This window comes from Pteropus medius, unplaced genomic scaffold, assembly GCF_902729225.1.
Source record: "Pteropus medius unplaced genomic scaffold, Ma_sr-lr_union100, whole genome shotgun sequence".
Taxonomy (NCBI): domain Eukaryota; kingdom Metazoa; phylum Chordata; class Mammalia; order Chiroptera; family Pteropodidae; genus Pteropus; species Pteropus medius.
Genome location: NW_024344378.1, coordinates 46,305,712 through 46,332,423, shown reverse-complemented (window position 1 = coordinate 46,332,423; position 26,712 = coordinate 46,305,712). Strand labels below are relative to the sequence as shown.

General features: G+C 33.8%; 1 protein-coding gene across 6 annotated transcripts in view; it reads left to right on the top strand.

Moving 5' to 3' along the window:
- Positions 1-343: 343 nt before the first annotated feature.
- The window catches only part of MICU1 (mitochondrial calcium uptake 1), a 177,588-nt gene continuing 151,219 nt past the window's right edge, over positions 344-26,712 (top strand). Inside the window, exons 1-3 of one of the 6 annotated variants that reach the window (XM_039872077.1) lie at positions 362-493; positions 686-848; positions 12,608-12,647. In XM_039872077.1, coding sequence (XP_039728011.1) covers positions 12,646-12,647 — 2 coding nt within the window. In that variant the 5' untranslated portion in view covers positions 362-493; positions 686-848; positions 12,608-12,645. Of the gene's footprint in view, positions 494-685; positions 849-12,607; positions 12,648-26,712 lie in introns of all 6 variants that reach the window. The other 5 variants (XM_039872080.1, XM_039872078.1, XM_039872081.1 and 2 more) reach the window with 5 other exon arrangements.

Genomic DNA, 26,712 nt, shown 5'->3' with positions numbered 1-26,712 from the left:
TTCAAAAAAATTTCAAGGTCGAGAAACAAAAATTTTAACAGAAGCCTAACCCTAAACGCAGTTCAAAAGGAACAATTCTCAACTCACTATGGTCCAGTTTTGTTTTTTGTTTTTTTGACTCCTTTTTGCTTAGCTAACACGAAAACAGGTACCAACGAGGCGGCAGAAAGCACCTATACTCCTTTGGGGTATGGCGAAGATAATACCAGCGTAAAAGCCCCAGAGTTTCTGGGAGCTCTCCTGCTTTCCCGCCTAAACGATGAGGAGGCGGTACTCAAAGCACCGGCACAGCGGGTTGCTTCTCTCATCCCTCCTCACTCTTTTTTCTCCATGCCCCTCCCACACGCGTTTCGCCACGCTCCCGACAGGCCCAGCGGCAAGGAGAGTCACGTGAAGCTGGGCGGTGGACGCTTGTGTCGGCTGTTTCTTCGTCTCTATGGTTTTCAGAGGTGGGCGGTTTGACGCAGAAGCCCTGGAGCTCGTGCGTGGACGGGTGAGTCCCGGACTTGGAAGGGTGTCAGGAGACAGCCATTCAGGGAGGGCGAAATGGAAGCGGGGTGGGGTGGGGGAACGAAACAGCTTTAGAGACCTGATCTCCGGGGTCGGCTGTTTGTCCGCTCTGGGATCAGGCGACTTCTAACTCGGTCAGGGGAATAGCTGTCTTTCGCTGATACATTCCGTTTAGGGGCTTGAGAGGAGTCGGTAGTCTTGCTTACTTCCTGTCCTCCGCTTTACTTCACTTCACTCGATCCCTTCTCTCTGTCCCGGGAGAACTTCTATCAGTGCCGAGTCGCTGGGTTCACTTGGGCGCCGACGTCCCTCTCCTCACGGGCGACCAGGAGACACAGGTAGACTTGATTGGTTCCCCTGTTATTTGTAGATGTGGTTGGAAGTGGTCGGGGAGTTTACAGTTAGATCTCTGATGGAGAGAAGTATTAATCATTGAAACGAAAAAAGAAGTGGAAAATCAGTTGTGACCCAAAGGAACAAAACAAACAGGCTTCTTGGACTGTTCTGTTTTTATCTTTTCAAGTGCCTTCCCGTTCTCATTCTTTAACTAGTTTCCTTCTCACCATCCCATCCTGGGCCACCATAGGATGTTTCAAGAATGAGCCAGGTGTTATTGCTTCTCTGTGAATGTTAGAAGAGTTTGAAACGCACTGTTTTAAGTTGCAGTTTGTAGTCTTAATGTTTATGGTTTCTTTACCGTCTCTTTCAAATGCCTAAAAAAAGATTGTAGGTCTTTGTAAATGTGAGTAAAATAACCATTTTATAGCTACGGGACTAGAAATAAAATATTTTATTCTCCTCGCGGTACCTGGAAAGACCCATTTCTTTAACTGTAGGAGAGTTTAAGTTTCATTGAACCATATGTCAGATGAGTAAAATGTCAGCATTTTCAGACATAGATGTTGGCCAAGATGACCAATCTGCTGTCTTTCTGGTGTTGGACAAGATAATGACGTGTTAAATATCGCCTCTAAAAACTTTTTTGAACCTACTGCCACTAGTCTGTGAAAAGGTGGCTCTTCTATTTAAGAACATCAATTTGGGCACCTAATTATGTCAAGAAAGTGTCAGTGACACCTTTTAAGCGTCCTTACTAAAGATTATAAAACAAAGTAATACTGACAAAAAGTAAAGATTCAGGAGTGGGTTGTGTGCCTGGGGAGGAAGAGAAAGAAAGAGTGATAGAAACTAATAAAAACTAAAGGAGAACAAAAGCATGTCTTGTTGTCTTCCTTTATAATCTATAGGACATTTACTACATTCAGTAGATTTTTTTACAGTCTCAAGAAGTGCATCTTGAGACTGACTTTCCAATACTATTTAAGAATAAAACAATGGTGTGTAATTTCTCCCATAATGCAATCTGATGTAAAATTATTATAACTGAAAGATCTTCTATTATTTAGAATTATAGGACTAAAGTAATTGATAAAGTTATTAAAACTAATTTGGCCACTTTTAATCTTTAGTTTTATCTCTTGAGCAGTTTTACAATGGCTGCAGCACTTGCTCAACGTTAACCATTTTTTTCCAGTGTTGTTTAATATATCCCTTTTAAAAAGAGAATCAGTTTTTTAAAAAGTTTACTAACAACTTTTTTCCCCCACTCAAAACAAAAATAACTTGCTCTTGTACCAAGGGATAAGGTGGATTCTTTTAAAATAGGTGTTCTACTCACTTTGGTAAATTATGAGGAAATTGTTAATGCTTTTAAGCTGTTAAGTATTGATATTTGAGCATATTTAAGAAGAAAACACATGGGCAGTATTTTTAAATGTTTTATATTTCCTATTATAAAAGTACTAGGTGTTTATTTTGGAAAAATGGAAATATTATAGAAAATGTAACACTGAAGGTCAGAATCCTAATTTATCTTTTCCCTTGCCACCTGGTAACCGCTAGTTTCCTTTCATATTTGGGAATCTGCGTGGAAAAGTAGAGTTGAGTCAGATTCCGTGGGGAAAGATGGTACTAATAGAAATAGGCTTACATCCTACAACCTTCGAAATCTCAAGAGAGAGAATATACTTCTCTTTCTCTGTGATTCCAGTGAACTACTATATGGGAGTCTCATTGGCCTGACTCGGGTCTTTGCCTGTCCTAGAGGCAACCTCTGTGGCCAGAGTGTTGGAATGCACTGTGTGGCCGGATTGCATCTTGTTCCTACCCTGGATTGGGGTGCAGCAAGGGATACAGTTTCAAACCACATGAATTAAGGGTAGGGGGCATATAGTTCCTAAAGGAAAATTGAGGTGTCATTTCTTGGAGAAGGGAGAATGGTTGCTGGACAGGCAAAAACAACAAATGCTTACTAAAATAATTTTATATGTATTTGCTTTCCTTTCCCAATATAAATTAATTTTACAGTTTGTTGATTTTTCCTTTTTTAATGTCTATTTTATTTATAGAACTGAAACTCTTCAAGTGCATATATTTGCACTGTTATTACTTGTCTGTACTCTTGCTCTAGCATATTCCGACTTTATTCTGACTTTAAATATTTTGTATATTTGGCCAATTTGTTAAAATTGATTATTGATAAATATTTTAATTACTGTGGGTGAATTTGATTAACAATTCAATGGACATTGGAACTTGAATTGCTAACATTGGTGGCACAGGCTTTGGTTTAGACAGATCTATAGTCTAAAACCCAACTCCATCACTTCTGAATGTTGAACAAGTTACTTAATCTCTGTGAATTTGAGTTTATTCCATTTGCAAAATGGAAATGATAATACCTATCTCATAGGGATCTTGTGAGGATTAACTTGATAAATATATGCCAGGTGTCTTGGATCTAATAGATTCTTGTTAAATGTAATTGTTAATAACAATAACAAAAAATAATCTCTAAAAAGATTTTATTTTTCCAATTTCAGAATGTTTAGCCATGGGGAATTTAAAATATATAGGTCTGAGGAATTAACTATATTGTTCTTCATTCAGTTTGTCTTTATTTTAGCAGGTTTTTAACTTCCATATTGAATATATAACAATAAACTAGAAAACTTTGCTTAAACAAAATAATTATTAGTCGACTGCCCGAATATTTGAAGATTGCCCAACTTAAGTATGATAACTGTCATGCTGGGGGAATGTATTGAGAGACTTTTACACAAACTCTGAGCTAAGTAAAGTTTAATATTAAGTGGAAGATAGTACATTCTTTCATTATACAAGGGGAGCTAGGTGTTGAGCATCTTGGAAGTTTAGATCAGAATTTATGGCAACTTTTCGTAATAGGCAGAAATGATAAAAATGGATTTGTTTTTATTTTTAAGGATAAGTTAAATTCTGAAGAAGTAATGCTTTGAGAATATGATATGCTGGATACCTGCAGGTGGAAGAGATAACAGTTTAGAATGTTACTTGAAAAAACAAAGGCAACTGTGGAATTGAACAACTTGTGAGAAATTATTGACATTAAATATAATTAATGATCTGGCATTAGGAAATTAAATATTGCTGCATTAGGAAGAGAGGTGTTTTACCCCTGTTCATGAGAAGAGAAACAGCTAGAAATGGATTGATCTTTTCCCCCCAAACTTAATGATCAGTTTTTTTGCAAATTGTGAACATTTGCTAGGCTAACAAGTTCAAGGTAAGTTTTACTGACATGAAAAATTGAAACTTTAGTGTAATCTTTGAGAAATAGATCTTCATCATTCATGTCAGCTATACAAATAATATTTGCATTTTGCTTCAAAGTGATATAATGTTGGTCATTTAAAACTTAAAATGCCTATTCTAATAACCTTGCTTGTTTAGACTTGGACAGTTGATGGATGTCTATTTGTAAGCACCAACTTTTAAATTATTTAGATTTTGCTTTTTCAAATTTATTCATTGAGCATTGGAATTAAATCAGCAAGCTACTTTTTTTCCTTTTAAAAAATAAGCATCAGTACTTTGATTGTCTATTATCCTAGTAAGATTAAGTGAGCTTTCTATACCATGGCACATAAAGGGCATTAGAATCTAAGATCTAATACACCTTCCTAGTTTAGCTCTTATGTCTACTTTCTCTTCCTATTCCTCCTGCCATGTTCTAGTCATAGTGAACTACTTTTTGCTCCCCCTGCAAGCCATGTATTTTTGTGTCTTCTTTATGCCTTTGCATAGGCTATTTGTTGTACTTGGAATGCCTCTCCACCATCGTGCCATCCTCCAACTGGTGAGCTGCTACTCATCTTTAAAGTAGATTAATGAGTTATTCAATTTATAAAACTTCCCTCCACTATCATATGTTTATATCCTTTGTAGTTCCCATAATTGTTTTTAGCTTTAAAAAATACTCTTATTTTGTTGTGGTATTGTATGTATTTTCTGAGACTGAGTGATTCTTAATGCCAGAAACAAGTCTTATTCACAGTCATATCCTGACCACCCAACAGAGTGCCTGTCATATATATACAAGCTCAGAACATGTTGGGTGAATAAATGAGTAAATAAGATATTTCATCTGCTTTAAAAATCAGAATAGAAACAGAGTATAATCCAATAGGTTAGGTCTGCACTCTGATGCATTTAGAGAATTTACTTGGACACATGTAGAAAATTACATCTATACATTCTACCACACATCAATAAACATGTTTTATCTGTCTACTATGTACCAAAGCACTGGAGAGAGAGAGAGGAAAATCATATTCCATTCATCAAGGAGCCCACAGTCTAATGGTGGAGACAGATGAGTTGATAACTACAACTTAAATTTATGCTAATTAAAATGTAAAATTCAGTTCATCACTTTCATTAGACACATTCCAGGTGCTCAAAAGCCACATATGGCTAGTGTTTGCTGTATTGAATAGTACAGATATAAAACTTTCTATCATTGCAACATGTTCTATTTGACAGAGCTGTTTTAGCAACATTGTATATATGCTTGAATCTACATTCTCTATTTTCAGATGATAGTTAATTTTCATTTCAACTATGTACCTTCCTTGTTAAATAAAACTTACTTTTAAATTTAGAAATTGGATTTTTTAAAATATCAAGTAGATTCTATTATATTTCAAATAAAGCAGCATTGTTTATTTTCCCAGGTCTTTGATCTGTGGTAGCATTTAAATTAAGTGGTTTCAGAATTTGATTTTCAGCTTCAGCATTGATATCATCTTTCTATCCTAATAATTCCTGAGATGGTGAGGGAGCATAATGATTAGAGCAGTGACTTTGGGATCAGAGAAACTTTCCTCTGCCATCTACTGGCTGTGACCTTAGGTACATTTCTTAAAAGTGGTGAGCTTTGGTGTCCTCCTCAGTGAAGTAGGAGTAATAATAATACTTACCTCAAGTGTTATTGAAGATTAAATAAGATAATGGATATCAGGCACTTAGCATCGTACCCCCTCACAAAGTAGTGTTCATTAAATGCTAGTATTAAAGAGAGTTTCAACAACTAGTTGTTTAAAAGAAAAAAATTTTTTTTGACCAAGTTGGGGAAGTGGAGTATGGACTGAGTATTAGATCATACCAAGGAAATGTTTAATTTGTTAAGTGTAGCAGTGACATGATTATCAAGAAAGTCCAGATTTTTGGAGAGACATACTAAAATATATTGCTTTAAAATAATTTACAAAGACAGACAAAACGGACAGAAAAATTGATCTTAACTTCCATTTCTGGTGAAAGAGTGACAGGGACCATATTTAACCTCCTGCCTGAAACAGCCAAAAAGGCAAACAAAATACACAAAACAATGGTTTCCTAGATTTTGGACATTGTGCAGCAAGAGAATGATTCCTGAGAGATGGGAAACAGGTGAGATGAGCTTTATGATTGCTTTGGCTTGCAGCTTGAGAGTTTTCCAGCTGCAAAGCAGGAAGGGGGAACTCAGGCAGAGTACAGTGGTCTCCCTGAATTGAGGGAGTTTGGGGAGGCCAGGGAAGCTGGAGTTTGCAGGGCAGAATCCTAGAGAGGAGAGAGCTGTAAGAGAGAAACTCCTGAGATCTGCAGAGGCTCCCCTTCAAATATTCAGCTGTGGGAACTGATCAGTGCATACATGTGAGGAAACTACCCAAGGCTAGGAAAAGAATCACTTGAAAAGATTAGAAACAATAGTACTTGGAGTTCTTGTAGAGGCAGGAATAGTGTTTTTTTTCCCTATCAGCCAGAGTGGAAAATGTCTTAACAGGTCATCATGTAGAGTACTCAGAATGGTTTGGCCTTAGTAGTAGGGTAAATTAGCTTTAACAAAATGCTGTGCCAGCCCAGCCTAAAAGGCTTAAAAGCAAGACCTGAAAGGGCCAAACTCTTTCTCAGATACTTGTGTCTCACAACTAAGCAAGAATAGTTACAGGCTTACAGAAATATCAAGCATTCAACAAGGTAAAATTCACAGTATCTGGCATCCAATCAGAAGTTATTAGGCATGCAAAGGAGCAGGAAAATATGACCATAATGTTGAGGAAAAAAATCAAACTGAAACAAGTGACACAGGTAATAGAATTAGAGAGGGATATTAAAACAGTTTTTATAACTATTCCATATGCTCAAGAAACTAGAAGAAAGATTGAAATGTTAAATAGAAGCGTGATCGATCGATCAATCGATCTATCTATCTATCTATCGATCCAAATTGCACCTCCAGAGATGGAAAGTACAGTGTCTGAGGTGAAAAATACACTGATGAGAATAATGGATTAGACATTGGAGAGTAAAATTTAAACCAAGGCTCATGAAGTATATAAAATAATCTATGAAGAGTTCTTGATAAAAGCTTTTAGATGTAAATTCCAGATTACAGGAGATGAAGAGACTAGAGAAACAATGTAAACCATGCCACAAGGAAACAATTAGATAAATTCAGAATTTGAGAAATGCTGTAATATAGTACCCTGTTTTCTTCAAAAATTAGGATTGTGCTATGATTGAGCAACATGGTGAATATACTTAATGTAACTGAATTGTATGCTTAAAGGTGGTTGAAACGGTAAATTTTATGTATATTTACCACAATTTAAAAATTTTACTATTTTAACCATTTTAAGTGTACATTTGGTAGGAATTAAGTACATTTGCATTGTTGTACAACCACTATTCATTTCTAGAACTTTTTTTCTTCTCAAACAGAAAACTCTGTATCCGTTAAACAACTCTTCATTTTCCTCCTCCCCCAGCCCCTGGTAACCACAATTCTACTTCCTATTTCTATGAATTTCACTACTGTAGGTAGCTCATATAAGAATCATACAGTGTTTGTCTTTTTGTGACTGACTTATTTCACTTCACATAATGTCCTCAAGATTAATCCATGCTGTATGTAGCATGTGTCTGAATTTCCTTTTTATGGCTGAATAATATTTCATTGTGTATATAAAACCACATTTTATTTATCTATTCATCTGTTGATGGACACAGGGTTGCTTCCACCATTTGACTATTGTGATTAATGCTGCCGTGAGCATGAGTGTTTTTTAAAAACTTGTATGCTAGTTAGTTTTCCCACTATTAAGCATTCCCAGACTTATTTCTCTAGTATAAGTGTGATGAGAAGAGAATTAGACAAGGAGTTACTAGGTCTGATTTCTGTTTCAAGCTTTGCTGCTAAATAGTTTTGTGATCTTGCTGAAGTTGCTTAAAGTATCATATTCTCTGGCCTGTTTCTTGTCATATTGAAAATTTGTAAGTTTCTAAGGTCTTCTAGAGCCCCAATATTCTGGTATATTGTTTCTTTTTTTTTCTTTGTATTTTATCAGAATGTTTTGAGGATATTGGGGCAGACTGTGTACTGAATCCTCTTGTCAAAATGTGTTTGTGTTTTCTTTTTAAAGAACAAAAACCTTTGCCTTTTAAACCACTGACCCTCCAACTTTTTGTGGCACCAGGAACTTTTTTTTTTGCACTGAAAAATATGTTTTTTATATTTCTTCCTTTTGTATAGTAAAACAAATATGAAGTAATATGTTATGTTGTGCCACATATTTTCCATTTGTCCCTTTATGGTCACTCTTTACCCTTTCCCAGCCTGCTTTATGCCCCAGGAAGCTGACTTCCATGGACTACACACTATAGGCTCCATTCCCTCTATTGAATAGGGTTTAGCCAGTGACAGAAGATGGTAGGAGAGTGAGTTCTGTGTGTATATATTTTTGGCTTTTTCCTCGTAAGTTGCAACAGTTACATTCCTCTGCTGAAGGCCACACATCCCTTGTTAGGCAGCTCTCTCCCAAAGCCGTAGCTACAACTGACTGTGAGTTCTAGTAACTAATATCTTCCCTGGCTCATTAAGGCCTTGTGATTTCCTCCTGTTCTTGTCCAGGATACTTCACTGTCACTGTCCACGATGTTTGTAAACAGACGCTTTATTAAATTCTCCCCGATTACACCATCCTTGGCATTTTCTATCCTTTAAAACTTTTAAATCTCAGATAAATTATGAGTGAATTGCTGTATTTCTAATAATAAGTTTTTTAGATTAGTTTTTTTTTTAATTGTGGTAAAATATGCATAACAAAATTTGCAATTCTAATCACTTTTAAGTGTACCATTCAATGGCATTAAATACATCCACATTTTTGTACAGCCATTGCCACTATCCATTTCCAAAACTTTTTCATCAAAGAGAAGCTCTCTCTGTTAAACAACTTCTTATTCCCTCCTTTATCTAGCCCCTGCTAACCTCTATTCTATTTTCTATCTTTATGAATTTGCCTAATCTAGATACCTCCTATAAATAGAATCATACAATTTTGTCCTTTTGTGTCTCGCTATTTCACTGAGCATGTCTTCAAGCTTCACCCATGTTGTAGAATATATCAGAATTTCATTCCTTTTTAAGGCTGAATAATATTCCATTTTATGGACCCACCACATTTTGTGTATCCATTTTTTTGCTGATGAACATTTGAGCTGTTCCTACCTTTTGGCTATTGTGAGTAAATGCTGCTATGAACACTGGTATACAAGTATTTGCTTGACTCCCTGCTTTCCGTTCTTTTGGATCTGTATGTAGGAGTAGAATTTCTAGACAGTATGGTAGTTCTGTGTTTAACTGTTTTCCATAGCAACTACACTATTTTACATTTCTAGCTATGCCCAAAGATCCAGTGTCTCCACATTTTCTCCAACACTTGTTATTTTCTGGATTTTTTTTTTCTGATAATAGCCAGCCTAATGGGTGTGAAGTAGAATCTCATTGTGTTGATTTGCATTTCCCTAATCATAATGTTGAGCATTTTGTCATGTGCTTATCTTCCTCGGAGATAGATATGTCTATTTAAGTCCTTTGCCCATTTTTTGAATTGTGTGTTTTGTTTTGTTTTTTTTAATTTTGTTGTACTAGTTAGTTTTTAAATCAAAACACAAAGTTTCTTATAAAGGTAATGATTCCATGGATTTGAAATGCTATAGGTTAGAAGGAACAAAAATGTCCATTTTCTTGACTAGAATAGCAAAGATAGATAATAGATTAGTTTATGATGAGTCTTACTTGGCATTTGAATTAAATGTTTGCATTAAAAAGAAGATATTTAGGTGTTATGTATTTATGTAATATATTAGTGAAATTTATATTATATAATACAGTTTTTATTGAATTATCACTATCAGCAACATCCACTTTTATTGTCTTCAAAAAAAACCAAATTATTTGTAACTTACTGATGTTAGGCACTGTGCTCAGGTTTTTACAAGCATTTTCTCATTTAATCCTCTTCATAGTAATTTGCAGTGTATTTTATGGCAGCACAAAATTGCCAAGACAGGAATCACAGGTCTGACTAACTTCAAAATGAATGGCCGATAAGAGGTCAAGTTAGTACGTTTAGAATTAACTAGATTACCTTGAATAAGACACTTTATACTACAGTAATACAAACATCTACATGTTCTGGAAAACTTTAATTTGTGATGTTTTAATTTTGGCTTTAATTAAATCCTAAAGTTTAAAACAATATCTTCATGTAAGAAGGGAAAATCTTTTTATAAAAAGTATCTGGGTAAATAGAAGTTGGAATACAGATTAAAAAGGCAGGAAAATATCCTGTGAAATATATAATACTGCTGTCAACCTAGCAGGTTTGTGTCTGGAGAGTACATAAATATAGATAGATTGTTATAAAATAGTATCTATAAAGAGGTCTTGCTATGAATGCTAAAAAAAAATTCCACTGAAATTATCTATGTAGAAAGAGACTTCCTTTGGCAGAAATATATTGGTCTTCTAGGTTGGCCCAAAGTACTAAGCAATTCTTTGCTGTTGAAGGAAACTCTGAGTAACATGTCATGGACCCAGAGTGGAGTTCTGACATGGAATTATGATGTTTTAATACAGGTAGGTACCCCATTTTCCTTGTCTAGAAAATGAATATAGTGCAAATGAGAGAGTACTCATTGGAGCACTTATAAAATACAGAGTTCTCTGCAAATGCAAGGTGACATTTTTATTAAATATTGATTCCTTCATTCTGTCTTCACATATCATTTCTATGTGAAGATCACAGTAGAATTTTGAGGTTTTAATTTAATAGGAAAGCTATAAAGTATTCTAATTGTGTTCTGCAGTGCATATAATGCATCATTGTTGATCAGTATTTTTTATTTTTCTTGTTCTTTAAAAGAATTTACCCTTTCTAGGGTTATTCTGAACCTTTTTTAGAGTTAGGCTAAGTCAGCCAGAACTTTAGCTATACATTTCCATGTTAAAGCTTTATGGACAAAACAAATAGGCTTAGTAATGAATGAATTAGCTTATTAACAAATTACAAATGAGGATATGGTTGCAGGTTTACATTCTATTGTATGATTAAATTAACTCAACCTAATAACAGCTTTTTAAATGGTTGCGTGTCATTAAAAAAGAATTTTACATGGTATAATCCACATGTATACAATATATGTCATAATAGATAGTATAAACAAGACTATGTGAGACATATATGTACACTTTAAAGAATAATTATAAAAGTGAACTGTGTGGGTAACCATTACCCAGGCTGAGAAAGCATTTCCATCACCCCAGATGTCTCCCAGGTACCTCTTTCTGATCACAGACCTCTTCATCTCAGGAGATAAATTGCTATCTGGAATTTTGATGATAATCATGATTATGTGTATTACTAAAAAATTAGTCTTGCCTGTCTTTGAACTTTATATAGATGAACTCTAACCATGTATATTCTTTTATGAGTTGCTTCTTCACACAACATTTTTCTTGTGAGGCTTCTTATATGTTACTTGTAAAGCAATTTTTAGAGATGTGACTATTCCTAAAATTAATTTCATAATTCTCTATCTTCTTTTTCAAAAACCGTTTTATTTTGAAGTAGAAAATGTGTAAAAAATAGAAGCTCGCTTTAATGAATAATTATAAAGTGAATGCCTGTTTACTATTATCCAGATTAGGGCATTGCTGGCCCCTCAGACCACCAGTACTCCTGTCTGTTATGTTCCTATCACAGTTCTGTCTCTTCGGAGGTAATCCCTTTATGACTTTTATGTTTATCAATTTCTTGATTTCCTTTATTTTTACATCCCTAAACAATATGGTTTAATACTGTCTTTTTGAATGTCATAAAACTGGAATACAAATGAATTTTTTCTTTTATGTCTTTATTCATTTTATTATTTTTCAATTGTATTATTATTTGTAAGATTTATCTTTGTGTATAGTGTAGTTCATTTTTTTGTTCCCATACAGTATTACATTATAAGAATTGCTATTATCATTTTTATCCATTTAACTATTGATAGTCATTTGGGTTGTTATTAGTTTTTGATTATTACAAACAATGTTGCCATGAACACTCCTGTACATATCTTTTAGAATGTTTTAATTTTTCTACAGTAAAATTGCAGTGTTACAGGTATTCATGTCTTTATCAAGATAATGTCAAACTTTTCTAAAACAATCAGAGTCAATTTACATTCCCAATATCAAGTACGAGAGTTGTCATTGCTCCACATTTTTCCAATATAGTATTGTTGGACTTTAAAATTTTATCAGTCTGTAAGGTGTGAAATGGTATTCAGTGCAGATTTTAATTGTATTATATTGAGAATACTGTTGAGCATCTTTTCATATATTTAATGGCCATCTTGATTTCTCTTTTGCCCATTTTTTCTTTTGATTTTTTTTCTTTTTTAGGAACTCAGTATAGTTTGGCTGTTAGTCCTTTGGTGGTTATGTGAGTAGCAACTGTTTTGTCCCTCTCTGAATTTAACTTTTCACTTTCTTTGTACTGTTTTTTGATGTCTTTTACAATTGTTTAGGGATGTAAAAATAAAGGAAACCAAGAAACTGATTATCATAAAAGTCATAAAGAGATTACCTCTAAAGAGACAGAATTGTGATAGGAACATAACACATGGGAGTGCTGGTGGTCTGAGGGACCAGCAGTGCCCTGATCTGGATAATGAATAAACAGGCACTCACTTTCTATTCATTAAAGTGAGCGTCTGTCTTTTACAATGCCTTGTATTTTTTTTACAGTTGCTTTTCTTATAGTTATCAGTTTTATGTTAAATGTTTTCTATATGTTGTTTTAAAAAACATTTTCCTACTCTGATGTAGTAAAGATATTCTATCTCATCTAAAAGCTTTACATTTTTTCTTTTATACTGAAGTGTTTAATCTACATACAATTGATATTTGTGTACTGTGTGATTATTCTTTTCTTAATGCATACTTGATGTCTCAGCTCCACTTACTGAGAAGTCTTACATTTCCTACTGATTTGCTATCCTGCCTCTGTGAAACATGAGGTATCTGTATTTATGTGGTTCTGTTTTGGGGCTTTTTAATTTTTTCATTGTTCTATTTGTATCTCTGTGCCAATATCACATTGTTATATTTGTAATCCGTTTTAGTGTTAGCGCATGTTCTCCTACTTTTTTCCCCTCTCTTTTTTCAAGTATATCTTGGCTTTTCTTGGCCTTTACTACTTTTGTATTAATCTTAGGGTGTTTGTCAAGGTCCACTAAAATCCCATTGGGATTTTCATTGGGATTGCATTGATTTTGTTGTTTAGTTTGGGGAGATTTGCCAGTTTTAAAAAATTTATTTTTCAGTTCATTAACTTGATATATCTCTACATTTATTTGGGTCTTTTTTGAAGAAGTCTTTTTTAATGGAGTCTTGTAATTTTTTTCTATAAAATTTTGCACACCTTTTATTAGACTTATTCCTAGGTCTTTTATATTTCTTCTTTTTATTTCTTTCCTTCTACTTTTATTTTGTTTTTATTTTAATTGTTGAGACAGATACTTAATGTATTTTTTTCTAGTAAATGTATTCAAAACTATTTTAAATAGTACATCCCACAAGTATTTTTAAAAAGCAACTATATTGAGAGTTACTGAAGTATAGTTTACTTACAATAAAATTTACTCTTTTTTGTGTATGCTAAGTTTTGGTAAACACAGTCATGTATTCATCACAATAATGAAGATATAGAGCAGTTCTTTTGCCCCCAGAAATTGCCTTATGCCCCTTTGTAGTCAAACCTCTTCCCCTCACCCCCAATCCCTGACAACCATCATTCCGTTTTCTGTTGCTGTGCTTTTGCCTTTCCTACAATGTCAGATGAGTGGAATCCTACAGTAAATAATCTGGCTTTTAAAAACTGCTTCAAAATTATCATATAGTTAAATTAATTTTTTTATTCTTTTGTTGTACAGCTCTATGAAATTTAATACACGAATTTTGATAATATAGATTTAGTTTACTACCACCATGATCTGGATACAGAGAAGTTCCCAAATGGCCCCCTCCTGCTTTCCCTTTATAGATGCACCCTCCTCTGCTATTCCTTGGCAACCACTGATAAGTTCTCCATCACTAATTTTTTCTCTTTGAGAATGTGTATAAATGGAATCATACAGTATGTAACTTTTGAGACCGGCTTCTTTCATTCTGTATATTTCGAGATTCATCTAAGATACTGCATGTTTCAAGAGTTCATTCCTTTTTTTATTGTGGTTGTATTTCATTTTATGGGTATGCCACAGTTTGTTTATCCATTCAGCTGTTGAAAGACATAGTTTTTGGCAATTAGAAATAGAGCTTCTGTAAACATTCATGTATAGGTTTTATGTGAACATAAGTTTTCATTTCTCTAAGAGAAATAAGAATGGATTGTTGGGTCATAGGGTAAATACATGTTAAGCTCTATGAGAAAATGTCAAACTGTTTTCAAGAGTGACTGTACCATTTTTCATTTCCACCAGCAATGTCTGAAAGTTTCACTTGTTTGCATTCTCGCTGCACTTAGTATTGTCAGTAATTTTTCTTTTAGCCAATTACATGTGTAGTGGTATCATTGTGGTTTTAATTTGCATTTTGCCGATGGCTAATGATGTTGAACACCCTTTTATGTGCTTATTTGTTTATGAATAGAACTGCTGTGAACATTCATTTACAGGTTTTTTGTGTGAACATGTTTTCATTTCTCTAGGGTAATTACCTGAAATTCAGATAAAATTTTGCATAAATTGCTAAAGACCAACTTGAGGTAGTATAGAATCTCTAGAAAGCATAGACAGAAGGAGAGTTCACATCCACTCACAGGCTTTTCTCAATGGATATCAATGAGAAGCTCACCAACAAGACTGAGAAAAGGACAGGAGACAGAGAAAGCCCCTCTTGAGGATTAAGCCCATAGTAGGAGCATCCACCACAATAAGAAAAGCAAAAAGCTCATTTCAGACCTTTTCCCCTAAATAACAAAACCTTTAAGCTTGTCACCTTAGAGTACAGAGGAAAATCCATTGAATTGAGAGGAGGGGAAAAGAAAAGTCTCAACCCCTGGGGGGATGGGCAGAAAACTGTCAAAAACTCAGATCATCTGATACACCTGAGGACAGACAGAGTCACTGAGAAAGCCCAATGCACAGCTCCAGTGACACAGGTTTCTGCTGAAAATTGTGGATATATCAGGACAGTAGAGAACCCATCACTATAAGGCTAGCATGCACCAACTAACAAACACTCAGAAGAAAAATGACATATTACATACAAAAGAACAAAGATAAAAATAACAGCAAACTTCTCAGAAATGATGAAAGCCAATTTCTGTTGCTTTTCCTTAATTCCTGAATTTCCAGTTTTCCCTCTAGTCTTGTCTCTCCCACTTAATGCATTTAACAGCCCTAGATGAAGAGCTTTTAAAAAGAACAATAGTTCATTTTTTAAAAATATATATATATCTAAAGAACTTTTAGTAGTTTTTTTAGAGCAGGTCTTTGGGCAGAGAATTCAGAAATATCATGTTTTGCCACTACAGATTTTATTTAAATACAGATTTTATTTAAATCTTATGAAGGATGCTGGATATATTTGCTTTAGTAGGCATTTGACTTAATACGGTACAGGCCACAAATTCTGACCCACCTTTTATGGGTCGTAGTTCCACTGCCAGTTTAGTGTTGATAGCCGTTGAAGTACTATATAGATTTGTCCCTTGTGGCCAGCCTTGGACATGGGTGCTGACTACCCGGTATTTTAGTTCACAGACCCTTTGTTATGCTGTTTAGGGTAAGATCCATATGTGTGCATCTTGGAGATAAGCTCAGGAGATCATACTTAGCACCTTGTGGGTTCACTTTATTGAGATCCTGTTCCCTGTGATATCCCCAACTTCCTTGCTCCCAAGGACCTCTCTTTTTTTGACTCAGTCCTTTCCCTACTCTGTCACATAATTTGACTTCATCAGCCTCCTGGGTCTCATGACCAGAGAGGATGGAAAAATAAGCAAAAGTGATCCCTCCAGTGGTCTCAGAGCACAGTTCTTCTGGTCAGAGAATTTTCCTTTCTGATTATAGATGCTTTCCTAGCTGCTGGTTCCTCTGCACTACTGTAAGAGTGCTTTGTTGCTGGGGCGGGTGAGAGAAAATGAAACACACACACAAATCCAGAGAAGTTCTCTACTCTTACTCATAGAAACACCTTTTCCACTCATCAGACCAGAAATAAATAGCTCTTTTGGGAGATCTTTCTGTCTGTATACAGTATACACTTTTGATGTCAGGCTAACTTTGAATTTTGGAAGGAGAGACCAGGGGAAAAAATTGCAAAACTCACTGCCACTTTAGTGAGATCTGTTTTTTTCCATTCTGCCTGCTAATATTTACTTTTCAGAAGCCTCAGATAGCTACTTCATTCAGGGCTTTTAAATGCATTCAGTGGTAGAGATAAGAAGGAGTATATTTAACTTCATTTTAACTGGGACCAGAACCTCTGTAGTCAAGTTTTAAATATTTTCATTATGAATAATTGCAAACATACACAAAACTTGCACGTACCCATCACCTAGCTTCACCATTTATTAACATTTGGCCAATATTATTTCATCTGTAATTCCTCACTCACACTGTCGCTTGACTTTTAAATGCAAAACCCAGATATCATTTCATTTTATATGGTCATTGCTATAAACATCTGTGTGAAGTTTTTTTTTGTGTGGACGTAAGTTTTCAATTCCTTTGGATAAATACCAAGAAGTGCAATTGCTGAATCATATGGTAAGAGTGCTTTTGGTTTTGAAAGAAACCACCAAACTGTCTTCCAAAGTGGCTGTACTATTATGCATTTCTCTCAACAACGAGAGTACCTTTGGCTCCACATCCTCTTTGGCATTTAGTGTTGTCAGTGTTTTAGATTTTGGCCATTATAATAAGTGTGTATTGGTATCTTGTTTTAATTTGCATTTCACTGATGATATATGATGTAGAGCATCTTTTCATGGCTTATGAACCATCGATGTATCTATCTTTGGTGAGGTGTCAATTTCATTGTATTTTAGGATAGGTTTTTGTGTTCTTTTAAATGCTGGAAGTTTAGCTTTTTAAAAAAGAAACCACATATATTTCCATCTACTAATTCTTTTTCTTATCTCCATTAAGGAAATCTTTTAGTCCCTGTTTAATTTTTTTTTCATTTTCTGCCAATTAACACCAGTATTTTAATGTTTTGACATAAATTTTTTTTATTCATGCAGGCTATTTAATTGTGTTATGTATAAATAGATATTATATTGCTTACCTTTATTGTCCTTTCTTGTTAAAAGGTAACAAAACAGGAATTACAAATTACTAGAAAGATGAATCTATAGGAGTTAATCAAGAGATTAAAGTATTTGGAGAGGATAATGAAATCTGACAAGTGCTTTCTCACATTGTCTTATAAGGTGATAGCAAGGGATCACTTGTTGAAATTACTAGGCAAACAAATTGAAGGTAGAAGCAAAAATAAATGTCTTGTTTACATCTTAAATGTCAGGTGTTAAATTCAGAATCAGGGATTTCTACTGCCTTTAATTTGAAGTTTTATAAAAAAATGAAGAGAGTGAGGAAACCTCATTGTATTTTTTGGTTGATAAAGTAATTAAAGTTGAAAATATTTGAAGCTACAAAGAGCATAGGCTTGGAAGGTAGAATATCCTTTTTTTAAAATCTCATTTTATCAAGAAAATTATATGTTCTGTTTTACATTTTTAATAACAGCTTTATTGAGATATGTCACATACCATATAATTCACCTATTTAAAATATGCAACTCAGTGACTTTTAGTATATTCACAGAGGTGTGCAACCATTACCAGATTCAATTTTAGAACATTTTCATTGTTCCAAAAAGAACTTTACCCTTTAGCACTCACTCTTCATTTCCTCCTAACTTCCCTCTTGCCTACCAGTCTAATTTCTGTCTCTGTAAATCTGCCTGTTCTGGAGTTTCCGATTTGAATTTTTAAAAGATTATTCTGGCTAAGGTAAAGAATAAAGCAAGGAGTCCACTTAGGAGACTATTGCAGAAATCCAAGCTTGATAAGATAGTACTATGGACTTGGCTGTTGAAATTGGAGATAGAGATAAATTTGTGGATTAGCATATTTTTAGAAAACTATGACTTTTTTGAAAAAGATACCTTTAAAATTGTTTTTTGATAGAATGTTTAATTTATGTATAGATATAATATGCAAAGTAATGAATTTATTCTTAATGAAAGGGTTTAGATGCTACAAAGAAGGTCATAAAAACTTCACATGCAGTATGTGAGGAAATGTTTATTAGTGGGATATGTACTGGGTTTTCAAACCTCTGGAGCTTACAGTATAATATGGCTTTACCCAGGTTGTGTCAGATTGGGCCTGCTGTGAGAAAGGCTGAAGTGGTGAACTGCTAGTTTTACTTCACAGTAGGTGAGACTATATGTTTAGTTTTAATGATTGATATCCTTTACAGTTTTTGGCTTGCACAAGGTTGAACTGATATTCAGGGTCAGAATAACAAATTTATGATAAAGAAATACATAAAAATTGCCCTATTTATAAGACTCTCTGGAAATAATTTGTATATTAGTTTTCTAAATGACAACTGCTTTTTATTTATTATAATTTTTTTAAGGGCTTTAGACTTAGCCGTGAGTTTCATTCTGGCCTGGACCTTTATTATGTGTTCTTAGATGTAATTAACCTTTTCTAACTAAGCATTTTCATCACTTATGAAATAGACGATTTTAAACAAACCACGAGAGAAACATTTTGTAGAGAACTACCCCTCAAAGAAAAAAATGTGATACGTTAGACAGTTTAAAAGGTGCACTAGTTAAAGAAACAGATTATTTTTATACCATTTTAAACTGCCCAGAGCTCAGCAAGAGAATCATTGCTTTACTACATTATTTAAATTTTGTCTACGGCCATGCCACCTTGAACAAGCTGGATCCCTTCTGATCTCAGAAGCTAAGTGGGGTCAGGCCTGGTTTTAGTACTTGGATAGGTACCTACTTGTAACCTCTGGCAATCTGATCTGTTTTCCATCACTATAGTTTTACTTTTTCAGATTGTCACTTAAAAACATGTAACCTTTTGAAACTGGCTTCTTTCATTATCAGCATAATACCTTTGAGATTTCTGTTGAGCATGTCAATAATTCATTCCTGATTAATTCATTGATTGCTGAGTAGTATTCTATTATATGGATGTACTAGAGTTTGTTTATACATTTAACTGTTGAAAGTCATTTAAGTTATTTCCAGTTTTGATGATTATGAATAAAACTGCTAGAAACATTCAGATACAGGTTTTTGTGTGAATATGTTTTTTCATTTTTAGAGTAAATACCAGGAGTGTACCATCTTGCCATCCCACCAACAGTACATCTTTGGTATTATCAGGTGTTGTTGGTTTTAATATTATGTTTGTTTCTGTTTTTTTTTAGACATTCTAACATATATATATATGTATACATATATATATGAATACATATATATATGAATACATATATGTATGAATACATATATATATTAGATACCACTATATATATATATATATATATATGTATTCATATATATATATATAGTGGTATCTAATTGTGGTTTTCATTATCATTTCTCTAACAGCTAATGATGTTGAGCATCTTTTCATGTGCTTATTTACCATTTATGTATCTTCTTTGATGAAGTGTCTTTTCAAATCTTCTCTCTATTTTTAACTGAGCTGTTTCTATATACTCTGTTATGATTATAGAAAATTCTAAAATATGTAAACTCAACTCTAGGGCAGTGCTCGTGTACTGGCACTATGCAAGCACCTAAAAGTCTGAGAAAAGGAAACTTTCAGACTAAAGGAACTGTGGTCTCAAGGATGTAGGGAGAATTCCTATTGCCTTTTTTTTTTTTTCCTTATCTAGTATAGTGGTTTTATTTGGGAAGTTTGGTTACTAGTAACACCAACACAGACAAAGAGAGGAGCTTTGGGTTAGAGAAAAGAGAAATAAGTGTAGGAGAACTGAAGGGCTTTGGGAATTTTCGGCTTCTGAGAAGTTTGGGGAGGTGAGCTGATATTTCTGTGAATCTTCGACCTTTCCACTACAGAATCACAGAAGGTTAGATAGAAAAGAATCTGGGAGACCATGTAACCTGATTCCCCTAATTTTATAGATAACGCTGAGACCAGATAGTATCCAGGGTTTAAATATGAGTAGCTCAAATTTGAATTTAAGACTTCTAAGTCCAGTGTACTTGCTTTTTTTTATACATCATTGTTCCCTTCTTTCTCTTTGTTTTTAGAAGTACTTTCTGTTTGCAGTAAGGCCAGGTGAGAGCTGCATGTTAGGAAAAGATGAAGGGAGACATTTAGATCACCATCTATGTTGGCTTGTCAAGCAGATGCTCTGTATGGTGATAAACACTGGGCATTTGTGTTTTCTTTGTGCTGTGACTTAGAAACCTGACACGATGATGGAACAGGAAACTCAATTCTTAGGATATATTAATAGCTCTCTTTACTCTTGAGAACTGTCAATGAGGCTAAAAATGCCTTGCAATGACTTGCAGACTTAAGGTATAAACAGCAGAAGAGAAAAAGAAAGACAATAAGGGGAAAAGAAAGAGAAAATAGGGTTGCATTTCATGGGGCTGGTAGGATGCTCTGAGACTATTGTTTCAGATACTAACCTATTTTAAAATAAATTTTAAAGTGGTATTGTTTTAATATTTCATTTTTAGAAGCTTTCTATTTTCAAATCTGGTAAGAATAATTCTGGGCTTTTTTCATAACCACCATCAGGATTTTGGTGTACTCACTTTCTCTCGTAATAAGTATATCAGGAAAATATTAATGGTTATTCTCTGTTGATGGATACATTTGATTCAACTGATCTGTAAAGTTTAGCAGAGGCAGCTTAAGAAGATATTTTGAAAGATGAAGTAGTTTCTTTACTGGTCTTACCCAGTGTTACACATATGTTTTTATTAGCTCTTCTTTTGTCTGTATAAAATAGGAATATGACGGCTAATAATATTAACTACTCTTAATGCTATAAGTTAGTTCTTGTTATTTAGTTCTCCATATCTCTGATGGTCTTTCTCAACCAGGGTTTCTCGTCTGAACCACAGAACAAAAAAATTATTTCAGTGATTATTTTCTTAATTCTCCTATTGGCACAAAACCACTGCAATTCTAGAGGTGTAGGAGAAAAAATTCATTGCCTAATAGATTTCTTCATTCCCTTATGGAACACCTGTTGAGAAAGGCCACAGGAGTTCAGTAACTCGCCATCATTGTTACATAGAGATGAAGCAGGTTGCAGCTGATGAGAGTGCAGGACTGTGGGGATTTTTATCTGTTTCATCCTGTTTGGAGAAATACTGTGAGCAGTCATAGGTGTAATTGAGTATTAAAGAATATGAAACGTATAGTCATTATGATTGAATCTAGGCAAATGAAATTGAAGTAATTTCTTTACTGATCTTAACCAGTGTTACACGTTTTTATTTTATTAGTTCCTCTTTTGTCTGTACAAAAGCGATGTGATGACTAATAATATTAGCTACTCTTAATGCTATAAGTTAGCATTTAAAAATGGAAAGTGCCTTTTAGTAGGAAATACTTTTTATTTTTATTTTTGCCATTTGCTTTACACGTTTTATTTAATCCCTACAATAAGCCAATAAGTATTGTCATCATTCATTTTATAGATGAGGAAATTGAGGTGCAGAGAGCATTTGTGGCATGTCCATGGTTAAATGGACAGAAAGTGGCAGTGCTGGAATTTAAATCCTGTTCTATCAGATTTGGCAGGGGGAATTTAAAATTTTTTATTTTTCAATTATGATTGGCATACAATATTAGTTTCAAGCATACAGCATAGTGATTAGACATTTGTATAACTTACAAAGTGATCACCCTGATAAATCTATTACTCATCTGACACCATAAATAGGTATTACAATATTATTGACTATATTTTTTATGCTATGCTATACACCCCCATAACTATTTTGTAACTACCATTTTGTACTCCTTAATCCTTTCCCCTTTTCACCATTCCCCACAACCCCTCTTCCATCTGGCAACCATCAGTATGTCCTCTATATCTATGAGTTTGTTTCTGTTTTGTTTGTTTATTTTGTTTGTTAAATTCCACATGTAAGTGAAATCTTATGGCATTTGTCTTTCTCTCTCTGACTTACCGCACTCAACATAATACCCTCCAGGTCTATACATGTTGTTGCAGATGACAAGATTTCATTCTTTTTTTTTTTAATGACTGCGTAATATTCCATTGTATATGTGTACCACCTCTTCTTTATCCATTCATCTATTGATGAACACCCAGATTGCCTCCATATCTTGGCTATTATAAATAAGCTAAATGCAAATATCTTTGTGAGATAGTAATTTTGTTTCTTTTAGATGAATACCCAAAAGTGGAATTGCTGATCACAACACAGTACATCCTAGAAGTTTTAGAAAATTTATATTGATCATTATTGTTTCTGTAGTTTCCTGGGTGGGTTGTTTGTTTTTGTTTTAAGTAGGCTGTTTCTTTTCCTCCTCCACCCTTTGTTTTTCAGTGCAGTTATTCAGGAAGGGAAATTGCTACTCTTCGCTTCTTCCTTTACCAGCCTTAAGTTTCAAGTTTTACCATTGTAGTAAAAAGGCTCTGTATTGTGTGTGTATGGTATGTGTGTTTTGAGAAAGTGAAGCATGTAGGTACTTGATGGAGGCAGGAATGCTTTAGGGTATCAGAAAGTTGAGTCCTGTAGCATATTGACCTGCTTTTCCATAGCATCTTAATTTAGCACGAATATGTACAAAAGTTCTTTGTCAAGCCTAACATTTCTGTGAGATGATTCTTGTTCCTATAGTAATTATTTTTTTCTGTTAGAGACTTGTATGACTTAAATTAACTTTATATTCTCACCCAAATCATTTAAAATAGCTCTTTCTCTGCTGAACAAAGTTAGCTGAAGTGTGAGCTTTTCGCATTTATTCTGTCAGTAATGTCACTTTGAGGTATGAAAATGCATCTTTTCTAGACACGAACGTTAATCTCTACTGTATTTTGGCAGTCATTTTGGTGTCTTCAATGCAGAACTTTCAATCTGATTAATTTCACCTAAAAGAAATGTATGAAGATGTTTTAAAAATTATTTGGCATAATTAAAGCCTAAGATATTGTATTTTTAGAAGTACCATGATTGTGTAGTAAAGATTATATTTCCGGTAGCTTATTTCATTCCACAGATAAAATGAAAAAGAAAAAAATATTGACAAAGTCTTCTAAGATAATGCATTCAACCAAACTCTTTTATAAATATATAGTTTTTTTCTACCCTAAGTAAATCTTCCTTGGAGCTGTTCTTGAGCCCGTTCTACTTTATAATCTAATGTAATATTTCATTTCTTTGAATTCCTGTTAATATGTTCTTGTAGTTCTTTTTTCCTGCTTTGCATTATTGTTACTTAAATAGTTTTTATATGTTCCCTACCAAATTTTAAGGTTTTTGTGGGTAGACTGTGTTTTGCTCATTTTCGTGCCTGTTCTAGTGCCCTCACAATACCTTACTCAATAAATAGCTGATGACTTGAATGAAATAATGGCAGCTGGACATTATGGATTATTTGAAATAAACCAGTGATGCTAATGTAGGATGTTATCTCATTAATAACCATTCAGGATGGCTTTCTTCTAACAAAAAATACAAAATACTTTTACATTTTGTTTTCCTGAAATGAACTCTTAAAGCCAGAAATGACTTAGAAATGGGTACCACCTGAGCTGTGTGTCTTTCGGAATACAGTCTCAGGTCAGGCTTTTCCTGGTCACATAGTTAGCTAGTAGTAGAGCTAGAAAAAGAACCTAAGTATTTTATATCTATTCCAGTGTAATTGAACAGTAATACTTGTTATTACTGTTAATAATAACTTCAAATTCATTAATTGGCACCAAGGAGACAAGCCTAAAACATACTTCATATCTTTAGATTTGCGATCTCCTTGGCAAGCTGACAGATATATATTAAAATGATTTAATAAAAAAGGTACCATGATTGTGATACAGAATGTTAATCCTGCAGGAATTCAGAGGAAGAAATGAAGAGTGATAATGATTTTACATTAACTTTTATGGATGAGGTGAAATTTCATTTGACCTTGAGGAAGGGCTTGTCTGAGGAATAGTACAGAAATAGTTTGTCATGTTAAGACATTTAAAAACAATTATAAAATCAAGTCAGTTGACTATCCTTATTTCCAGTTGAATAGCTTACCTATTATATAGTCATCATATTTATAATTATTTGGCATTATTCAACTTATATTTACTTTTAAATGAATAAATGTTTGAATGTGTTTAATGCTCAAAATACTGTTAGTCTTTGTGTATTGTATTAGACTCAGTGCTCATGTTTCAGCTTTCATAAAGATACATAAGCCCAGTTTAGTGAGCTCTATGGGTATATAAACTATGAATATGAAATCAATTATGAAAATATGTTAATTGTAATAATTTTTGTAGTCTGCACAAGGAATAAGTTGGCCAGCTAATCTGAAGCTACTTAAATCTGCTCTCAGAAGTCTATACATATATATTTTAAAAATACAGCAGTAGCAGATAACTCATTTTTTTCTATTCTCCTATTAGTTCATGGCAACTATTGTTTTCATATATTGCACATGTTTTGGGGCTAATACTCACCCTTCCCAAAGAACTATTGCAAATATCAGTGAACTTACTTGTTTATGTTTGCATTACTGCCTAGTGTGTACTTAATAAGTTGTTCTAGATTGTAGCTTTAGTAAAGTAAATTAAGAAAAAGTGCATCCTTCTGTGTTGTGAAACACTAAGGTGATTATATCACTATATTGCAGTTGAATTGTCATTTTTTTCTGTTTTCAAAAGGGTAAACATGATGGCAGAATGTGTGTGTAATATTGTTTTCCCATGGAGTGTGAAGATGAAACACTTGTGGGATATTTTTGAGAACTTTGTTGCTGTTTAGATTAAATCATTATTTTCAGTAATATAATGAATGGATAATCTGTCAGGTATTTGGAAAGTGTAACCAGTCATTAGAAAGCATAATGTTATATGGAAATAATCCTTCCAGTCAGCTCTGGTGGAGCTCAATCAAACTGAATTGGGAAAGTATTGAAATGGTTCAGATTGAGAAAGTTTTAGACTTCTTCTTAGTTGATTAATTAAAATGGCATTCTACTAAAAAATAATATTGGGTGAAAAGTGTTAATATTGTATCTGACCAAAACATATTTTATCTAAAACAAATCTTGTTTAAAAGAATGCCCCATTTTTACAAGGAAGGAAAGGTGAAGCCTAAGGCATGGGAATATGACTGGAACAAAAGAAAATAAATACAGGCTAATATTTAGATATCCTCAGTACAACAATGATGAACTCTTAAAAAATAAAGATTATAAAACTCATTTACTATAGCAAATATACTCATTAAATAAGATGACATTTTTTATTCATCATATAAATGGAGAAGATTGATAATAGCAAATATAGGGAAAGAAATACCCTTTACACTGCAGGTGGATGTGTAAATTGGAATGTCAGTATTGAAGGTTAATTTGGCAGTATCTATCAAACGTAAAGTGATCACACTACTTTTAACCAAGCAGTTGCATTTCTAGATATCTGTTCCACAGATATACTTGAATAAAAATGAATAAAAATAAATGCACAGGAAAAAAGTCTTTGTAGCTGTGTTTGTAATGGCGAAGTATAGAAACAGTTGTACTGTATTGCCAAATAGTTAAATTGTGCCGAGTCATAGAATGAAATACTCTGTTGTAGTTAAAAAGAGGTAGCTACGTATAGTCCTTGATGGAATAATTTTCACTTGTATTATTAAATTGAATAAAATTGCAAATGTGTATGGTATGATTCCATTACATTAAAAAAGAGGTATCGTAAAGCATCTGAAATGCTAAATATATGAATATACATGTGTATATGTATTATTATTTATATGTAAACAAATAGAACAATTTTAGGAAAGATACATACAAACTTTCTGAGGTTACTTCTAGGGAGAGTGACAGGATTTCAGAGAGATAAAAATGAAGACGGTTTCTGTACAATAACATTTTCAACAATAAAAATGTATTCTTATATTATTTGTAACAAAAATGCAAGTGGTCTTCTTGTTCCACACAAAAATCTGTATCATATCCAGCAAATCAATATTCCCATCATTTAACTTCTGTAGATTCTTCACTTATTGCCTTCCCCTAACTCAGTTACAACAGGGTAAAAGGAAAGTGAGTGTAGTTCCCTAGGTCCAGTGACTTTGAGCATACAAAACTTTGGAGAAATTCTCATCGCTATCTGTTCCAGCAGTGGAATTTGAATAAAATGGCAGAGCAGTGATGCAAGATGTCACTGTGGTCCAGTGTCTGGCCCTTGAAACTTGAAAGTCCCCAAACTGGATCTTATCAGTGC